This window comes from Echinops telfairi, unplaced genomic scaffold (assembly GCF_000313985.2).
Source record: "Echinops telfairi isolate 266 unplaced genomic scaffold, ASM31398v2 ScPeMD7_1;HRSCAF=3_0, whole genome shotgun sequence".
In the NCBI taxonomy this organism is placed as follows: Eukaryota; Metazoa; Chordata; class Mammalia; order Afrosoricida; family Tenrecidae; genus Echinops; species Echinops telfairi.
The window spans coordinates 54,050,816-54,060,088 of record NW_022103896.1 but is presented as its reverse complement, the minus strand read 5'-3'; the positions used below and the strand labels follow the sequence as shown (position 1 = coordinate 54,060,088).

At 48.8% G+C, this 9,273-nt stretch overlaps 1 protein-coding gene across 1 annotated transcript in view; it reads left to right on the top strand.

Moving 5' to 3' along the window:
• Positions 1–686: 686 nt before the first annotated feature.
• Positions 687–9,273, top strand: part of CA3 (carbonic anhydrase 3) — a 13,609-nt gene continuing 5,022 nt past the window's right edge. The window contains exons 1-5 of the mRNA XM_004697486.2: positions 687–830; positions 1,566–1,763; positions 3,980–4,098; positions 6,722–6,814; positions 8,429–8,491. Of these exons, the coding sequence (XP_004697543.1) occupies positions 797–830; positions 1,566–1,763; positions 3,980–4,098; positions 6,722–6,814; positions 8,429–8,491 (507 nt within the window). The 5' untranslated portion in view covers positions 687–796. The remainder of the gene's footprint in view (positions 831–1,565; positions 1,764–3,979; positions 4,099–6,721; positions 6,815–8,428; positions 8,492–9,273) is intronic.

Genomic DNA, 9,273 nt, shown 5'->3' with positions numbered 1-9,273 from the left:
ACCCCAGGACTGGGGCGGTGCTGGGACCCGAGACCCCGTCTTTTCTTTCGGGTTTCGGGATAACGGAGTGAGACTACCTGCCCTCCCCCACCCTTGGGTGCCCTTCCTTTGCTCCTAGGATCTAACGAGTTGCCTACAAGGGTGTCTCCCATGGGTGCGGTAAACAGTTGCGTTCTCTCCAGCCACCCTCACCAGATCCTGGCGCGACAGAAACTCGCTGACGTCCCCAGTGAGCGCGCCGCTGTAGCGCCAGGCTGCGCCGCAGGCCACTGCCGAGGGTCGCTGCAGATGTCGCCAGGGTGCAGAGCTAGGACACCCACGCGTCACCCCGCCCCCGCCCCCCGAAAACAATGCAAAGGAGAGGGAGCGAGGAGGAGGCGAAAGCCGCCTGCATTTCTGCACGTCGGCGCCCAGGAAAAAAGCCAGGCCAACTTTCGGAGGAGGTATGGAGAGGCAGCCAACCCCGGAGCCTCCTTTCCAAGGGAGAGTGGGGAGGGGAGGGCAAGGGAGAGGAGGGGAGGGCGAGGGGTGAGGGCCCCTCCCACCTGTCTCCCCCAACCCTCCCCGCCCCCACCGCACCCTGACAGCTGTCCAGCTCTTGGAATTCATTGGCTCCCCCACCCCGCCTCCCGAATACCACCCCAATCCAGTTGAGCCCCCCGCCCCACCCTCGCTGTCCTAATAAGGCCATGCGGAGTGCTGGGGGACCTTTATAAAAGGCAAGGGCTTGCGGGGACTGGGCGCGACTGACGCCACAGGAGAAGGTAGGAGTCGTCCAGCATCTGCAAGAGCAACCATGGCCAAGGAGTGGGGCTACGCCAGCCACAATGGTGAGTGCGGGCAGCCCAAAGCCAGCCGGGTCCAGCGGGGTGCCCCAGGAGCCCCGGGCTGCCTCCCACATCGCAGGCAGGCACCATTCTCTGCAGAGTAAGATGCAAAGACATGTAGAGGTAAACGCTGCAGGCCCCTTTCTCTTCCCTCTCTCTTAGTTCTACCCACTGTTAGTATTTCCAGCCAAGGAAACTCGAGGCGAAGGCTTGTAACTTGCCCAAGTTGACATGGTCTCTGGGAAGTCAGACCATTCGATTTGCAGTTTGGATGACCACTCACCCTCTGTGACAACTGGACATGGGCACTTACCTTCAGTGAGCCTGGAGTTGGTATATGAATTCCTGCTACCTCAAGTTTCTGTTCGTCTATGAGATGGGCAGTATGAGGAAAACCATGGGGTGCAAATATTCTCCTGGTCTCCCAGCTGGGTGTGATAGTGGCATTGCTTTTGTTTTAAGTGCTGAAGTTCATTTTGATTTTAGGCTCCTAGGCTATATTCTTAAGCTAGACAGAGGGAATACACTAAGCTAAATATAGTCTCCAGGTAGGTTGCTAACACAGCTCTGAACAGATCTTAAAAGCTCAGCCTGTATTGTCCAACCGATTGAAATTGAAGACAATTTTGTAAATGACTGTCTAGCCTCTGTGTTATTTTGCTGGCTTAGTTGATTCGCTAGATGCCTCGATAGTGCCACCAAATAAATACATCAATTCCCCTCAACTTTCTTTCCCAGGTCCTGACCACTGGCATGAACTTTATCCGATTGCCAAGGGAGACAACCAGTCCCCCATTGAGCTGCATAGCAAAGACATCACGCATGACCCATCTCTGCAGCCGTGGTCGGTGTCTTATGACCCGGGCTCTGCCAAGACCATTCTGAACAACGGGAAGACCTGCAGGGTCGTGTTTGATGATACTTACGACAGGTCAAGTAAGTATGACACCTAAGTAGAATCACCTGGACCTATTGGCACAATGGGATGGATGGCACATGAATGGGGGTGGGGGCAATTCATCTCTGAAATGGAGATGACATGTGACTTTGCTTCAGTTGTGAATTATATTTATGTAGTGAGAGGAATGTCTCACCCTCCAACCTTGGGTGATTTATTACTGCAGAATGGCCCCATGCCCAAGCAAATAGTTGACAAAGCATTCCTGAAAGGCAACATGGGTAAGGTGGCGATGGCTGTGAATCCAATGGATATCCTTCAGGGTCTGGTGCCCTGTTGCTAAGAGGGTTCTCACGCGCACAGTGAGGAGAGCAAGGCGCTCCCTCTCAAGGACAGCAGGCTCCATTTCACAGAACAAGGAGCCTAGCAGAGAAACAAAGTAGGCACTTTGTTCCCTAACCTGGGAGGGTGCCAGTCCAGAGGAGAGAATAGGGCCACTGTACCAGTTAAGATAGCTTTTACTTTCATGCTGCAACCACATTTTTTTTCCAAATATACCAAGGTTCATCGGATTAATCCTGTTGGTGGGTATTATTCGAGGAGCTGACACTTTCTTCTTGAGTGATACGCATGCCCGTGAGACTGGAAAGCTGCACGTTAAACAAAACAACAAACCAACAACAGTTTCACCTCCTCTATTAAGCAGAGTAGTGAAATAATAGAAAACGAAGAGAAATAGTTTACTTCAGTATAAATGAGATAATGCTTTCAATATGCTGTGCTTTATATGCAACAATATAATTTCTTATCCCCACCAATAAACTCCTTTCTGTGATGAAGTTAAAAGGATCATTATGGTCACTGATGTACTTAAGTAACTATTCTTAATGCATGATGCTGCAGGAAAGAGTCATAAAGTCCTAGTTCCTACCTTCTAGGATGTCCCAAGGAAGGCCATCCTTAATGATAGAAATTTACATTTTCTTAAGCGATGAGCTCACATTGCCATCCATCTCCCCATCCCTATCCAATTCCATTAACTCCAAGTCGAAGGAAAGCAGAACCACAGAATTAATCTCTTGAGGCTTGCCACATGAAAATGCCACTTTTGTAGATGGAAAAAGTTGAATATTGGCAATTTCATCCAGTTTATCAAACTCTCATGTCCAGATAATAATTTTTCTTTGTGATTGAACAGGAAAAGTTGCAATAAGTCTAGCCTCCTCATTCCTGCCTGACCCAGCTCTCCTGGTTCAGACCTGCACCATAATTTCGCTGTTCCATGTCAGTCCAATGTTTGCCTACCCTTTCTAGAGTCGCTGTTCTCGGAATTCTGTTTTGATCTCGTTTGTATGGTTACACCTTTTTAGGTTTCTGCATAGTTCCCTAGTATTCTGGGGCAGATATTTAGACTTCTGAATCACCCCAGGGACTAAAGCAAGATGAAATGAGGGGGCTGAAGTACTCAGATAACAAGCCCAAGTGGATGTTAGCATTGCCTTCTGCAGCTGTCCACCTGAATGGATTTCCTGGGTATTTTCTAGATTTTTCTCGTTTATCTAATTTGAGTAAACATAGTCTAAAGGGCGCTTGCATGAAAAAGATTGCCTGTCGTCTTAAAGAACAAAAGAACAAAAAACGTGTAGTTGGAAATGAGACATAGAGAAGGAAGTACTGTTTGCTCAATGATGGCTGTGCTGGACACTGTGGTGGGGACACGTAGGTGCTTAATCTCCTTTAAGCCTCACAGCAGCTTGGAGAGGTTGGCATTGCTGTCACTCTCTTAGAGTTGTTAAGTAGGTTCAGAGAAGTTTAGCAACTTGCCCGAGATCACACAACTAGCAAGAAGTGGAGCCAGGATCGGAACCCAAATCTGTTCGGCTTTCAGTAGGCACGGTCTTCCAGTTAGACTGCTGGCGCTGACCTGCTTTTTGGTGGTCTGCATCCTCATCGTCCTGTTGTTTTAATTTTGGAATTTCCAAATATTAAGTGGACATGTGGAAAATCACAGAGCAAGCAGACCAAACAGCAAAGACAGAAAAGAAAAAAAAAGTCCTTTATTGGTCTATGCCAGGCTTTGTTTTGTGAGGAGACCAGGGTGCATGGAATTGACACCACCCAGCCAGAGGCTGACAGGAGGGGGTGGGGGGGGTGGGTGCTCATCAAGTTTTGGCTCTCAGGGCACAAGCTTAAAAGAGGGCTCTGTAAATAAAACTCATGAGCTCACTGTTGGCCTGGCTTCTCTGAATGACAGTGCTGAGAGGCGGCCCTCTCACCGGACCCTACCGGCTCCGCCAGTTCCATCTTCACTGGGGCTCCTCCGATGACCATGGCTCTGAGCACACTGTGGATGGAGTCAAGTACGCAGCGGAGGTGAGTGCAATGGCCATGAATCACGGCCGGCGAATGCTGACCAAACCATTACAGCGGAGAAACAGCACCCACTGCGGTCCTTTAGCCTATGGTGGTAGAAAGAGCTGTAGTCGTTTTAACGTGGACTCCCTGAATGATGCAAATAGTTATTAAGGTGCTTGGCTGCCTAGAGGGCCAAGTCTCCCCCCACCCCGACCCCCCAGGGTCCTCGGGAGAATGGGCTGATTAACTAGTTTCCAAAAAGTCAACCTCTGAAAGTCCTATGCCCCACTTCTAGTCTGACACTACGCGTAGTAGCCATGGGTCCAAAGGACCCAAAACAACTGGTTCACTGGTTTCGTTTGAGCTAGACCTGCCTGGCACTGGAGGCTAGCCAGGTAAGAGCAGTACATGCACTATCATCGCACAGGAAGACTTCCGAGGCTCAATGAAGACGTTCGATAGCAGCTTGATAGAAACGGGCAGAAACTTGAAAGGAGCTGCAAAGATCAGGATCGCTAACACTTCCTACCCGCTGGCAGGCCTGAACTCCTTTAATCCTCTCAGCCACTCACAGGCGCGCTCCAGATGAGGAAGTGGAGGCACAGAAATGTCACAGAGCAAACTCCCATGGCTGATGTACCTGACGCAGATCGGTTTCAGGGCCCCATGGCAGCGCACACTCCTCTCCGCTCATTTAAGCCATTCAAGAAAAGCATGGCTCCCAGCTCAGTTGGAGGCATGGGCATGCCAGGGAGGCATGCCCAGCAATGAAGACAAGCCTCCTGAAGGCTCCTTCCCAGCCTGGGAGGGGCCATTGTCAGCAAATGTCCTGGCATTTTGCAGGTTCTTGCAAACGTCAGGTGCTGCTGTAGGAGCCACAGGTGAACATTTTCCTAGTAGAATCCTTCAGCTCGCTGCCCTGGAGGCGGTGCAGGCTAATAGCCCCCCTTGGGGGAGAGAGGAGAGCTGTCCCATGAGGTGGCCAAGGCTGTCGTTCTTCTGGCAGTCCGAGGGGTAGTGAAAAGGAGGAGGGCCCTTGACAAGACAGATTGCAACCAGAGGCTCCAACCTAAGAGCCATCGTGAAGATGATACCCAACCAGGCAGTGGTTCAATCTGCTGGACCTACACCGGGCGGGCATGAATAAGAACCACCTCTTTCTCCACAGAGGGGCGGATGGTGCATTAGAACAGCCAACCTTGGGTTAGCAGGCTAGTACTTAACCCCTGCTGTCATTCTCACTGCCGTTGTGTCCATGCGGACAGCATAGCTACCCAGAAGCTAGAGTAGAACTGTCCCTGTGGGGATCCAAGACTAACTCTTCACAGAAGTCGAAAGCCTTATCTGTCTCCCTGGGAGTGGCTGGTGGTTGCCAACTGCTGACCTTGCTGCCCACCGAGTAACCACTCTGCCACCAAGGCTGCTCCGGCAGTTATTTGGCAGCTTAATTATTGAAGTAAATGCGAGGTGAGACCCAAAGCACTTCACCGAGATCTTTCCTTTTGTTTACAGCCAATTTAAAAGCCAGTGGCAGGATTAATTATTGAAAGCCCCTCTAGACATCCTCCCCAACAAATGGGGAAGCTTTAGTATGTTTCCATGGGTCACTTTGTCTAACTCAACGTAGGAAATCTCATTATTCTAACGTGTGCCTGGGTTCTAAATTAAGAGAAGATTACCATCAGGTTCTAGAAAACTGGCTGCTGAAAGGAGGGAGGTAGGAAAGTGCCCAGGAATTCTCACCCCCTTCTTTGCCCACCACTGTCCCCCACTGAGGCGCCTATTAATTGTGTTGGGGGGCAGTTAGCAGCTTCTTATTTATCACTCTACCTTTCACTATTAGATCTAGGGAAAGAAGGGTTCTTCGACAAAACTTATCTAAGTAATTTGAGCGGGTGTGATATGAGTACAGTTTTATAAATGGTTACAGTGCTACAAGTGTATGTACCAGGATTCTATGTACTTTACGCTTCAGCCATTAAAAATTAAATACTTCCTCCACCCCACTACCATGATCCCAATTCTACCTTACATATCCAGCTGGACCGGAGGATGTACACTGGCACAGATAGGAACTGGAAATACGTGAACCCAGGACAGATGAACCCCCCAGGACCAGTGGAGAGAGTGACGATATCGGGAGGGTGGAGGGAAGATGAGGGAGAAAGGGGGGACAGATGACAGGTCTATATATGGCCTCCTCCCTGGGGGATGGACAATAGAGAAGTGGGTGAGGGAGACGTTGGATGGGTAAGATATGATAAAATAATAATAATTTATAAATTATCAAGGGTTAAGGGGGAGTGGGGAGCGGGGAGGGAGGGGGGAAAATGAGCTGACACCAAGGGCTCGGGTGGAAAGTGGGTGTTGTGAGAATGATGAAGTCAACATATGCACTAATGTGCTGGACACAAGTGATGTATGTACGGATTGTGATGAGTTGTATGAGCCCCTAATAAAATGATTACTTAATAAAAAAAATTCATCCAAATACTACCTGTTGACCTTCAGAATTTTATCTTCTCCCATGGGTGTGTTCAGCAAGCTCCGCGTGGACAGTTATTGGGCTTATTGTGGATAATTGTGAGCATATTCACTTGTTCCCAGAATTCCCCTCCTAACTTGCGTTCCACGGTTTCAGCTGCATTTGGTCCACTGGAATCCAAAGTATAACACCTTTGGTGAAGCTCTGAAGCAGCCTGATGGGATAGCTGTGGTTGGCATTTTCCTGAAGGTAAGGTCAACATTGATGCTACAGTCTCTTTTAAAAGTTAGCTCCCTGTCAAGGTATAAAACGCACTGCCATCTAGTCACTTCCAAACCATAAGTGCATCCATAAGACAGGCTAGGTCTGCCCTCATGGGCTTCTGAGGTTGTCAGTCTTTACGGGAACGGAAAGCCTCATCTTTCTCCCTTGGAGCACTTGATGGTTTTGAACCAGTGACTTTGTGGTTAACAGCCTGACTCATAACCCACTATACCACAAGGGCTCCTCCCCAATATGACCCAAACCAAACTGCCCTGGAGTCCCTTCCGACTCAATGTGGGTTTCTGAGACTGTAACTCTGCAGGAGTAGAAAGCCTCATCTTTCTCCCACTGACTGGCTGGTGGTTTTGAACTTCCTACCTTGTGATTAGCAGCCCAATGAGTAACCATGACATCACCAAGGCTCCTATCCCCGATTTCTTATTTAAGCCAGGGGTGGGATGGGGAGGGGGAATGGTACTTTCTCCTCATCTTGTATAATTTCCAGTATTTTTTCAACCAATTGAGATATTTCTATTAAGATCAGCTCGAATCTTTTGTGGTTGTTGTAAAATTGACACTGACTCATGGCAGCCCCCTGTGTCTTGAGTAGGACACTCAAGGGTTTCCAGGGCTGCGACCTTTCAGAGGCTGATACCAGGCCTGTCTTAAAGGACCACCCACAGATGTCTCAAAGTAGGCGATCCTCTCTTCCAAGTGTACTTATACTGTTAGAACCCTGAGCACTTCTAGATCCTCTCAAAGGGCAGAGTGTGTGTGTGTGGTGTGTGAGCACGTGCCTGGATGGTGGATGAGGGCAGAGCCATGCTGGGAACATATCTGTGGCAGTGGAGAGGGCAGGGAAGGCATGAACTCATTATCTTTTCCTCGGACTCCATTTTAACGGCACTGGAAACCAGAAAACCCAATGCTGGGAACCCAGTGATACCCAAGTCCTGGCTCGACACCCGGGGCTTAGAATGGCCACTACTCACATGATCCCAGGCTAAGATAGCACAAGGAATGCTTGTGTTGTTGGGCCAGCTTTGGTTTAAAGAGGTCTTAGTGTCATTAGCACATGACACTAAAAATTTAGTGGTAATATAATATCGACTTTAAGTCTCAGGTGAAAAGCTGCCTTCTTTCATTCAGAATGACCTAATTCATTTCACGTTATGACTCCACAGTATCCCTTTCCCAGCGGCAACAGGACACAGCTGGAAGTGGAGTAGGGCGGAGAGGAAAGACAGACAGACGCGGAGCTGCCTGTCTTTTGGATAGGCAGCCTTCCCTCTAGCGCCTTCTGTAAAAAGGAAAGAAAGAGAGAAGTGACCTTGAAGAGAAGGTCAAGGGCAGAAAGCTAGGTCAACTTCTCATTTTGTGGTGTTGTGTTTCAGAGGCTTGAAGTTTAAGTTTAGATCAGAAAGCATACACCCTAAAATCTTGGGTGGAAAATAAACTTCTGTTTCCCTGTAGAACATGACATTTTGGCAGATCTATAAACACCAGTTTCAGACAGATGGATCGGCATCCGCTTTGAAGACAATCCAAAATTATGGCAAAGGGAAAATTGTAATTCTTGGCTTTCTATTTTCTTTGCAGATAGGACGCGAGAAAGGCGAGTTTCAGCTGCTTCTGGATGCACTGGACAAAATTAAGACCAAGGTAAAGAGAGAAAATGAAACCTTCCCTTCTAGAAGAGAAGGTGGGACGTTTTGATTTTTTTCTCACCTTTTCCATGCCTCCCTTTCAGCTACACTTTGTGACGTTTGATGACGTGCTAAGTGCACCCATGAAAATGAATGCCCTTGGTATCTTTTTATGGTTTACACTTTTCAGAGCAGCTCCACCTGCATCTGCTTCTTTGATTGTTATAGACGGCTTGGCAGATGGCTATGTTCCCACTGAAGTTGGGGAGAGTCAGAGAAATTGAGTCCATTCCCTGTCCCCTCACCCACACGCGCCCCCATGGCTCAGAGAAGTAGCTATAAGTGTCAGGCCTCCCACTTCTCTCCTGGGCCATCCCTGTGCCTTGTAAATCTTAATAGGGAGATCACATAGTGCCTTTGATTCTGATTCATACTGACCCCACTTGTCAGAGTAGAATGCTCTGCAGAGGGGCTTCTTCAATGCTGGTATTTCCGGGTTAAATTGTCAGAAATTTTTTCAGTGGTACCTCTGGGTGGATTTGAACATCCCACCTTAATAGCCCAGCACTCACCCTTTTGACCACCCAAGGACCTTGGGTATTCAGAGCCCCCAGAAAACAGAAATTCTCTGCCACCAAGCCTAGTCCAACTCACAGTGGCCCTCCGCAGGGTGTCTGAACTTGTCATTCTTACTGGGAGCACACAGCCTCAGCTTTCTACTGCAGAGCAGCTGGGGGGTGAAACCATCAAGCTTGGGGTTAGCAGCCCATCACTCACCTGACAGCGATGGCAGGGCTA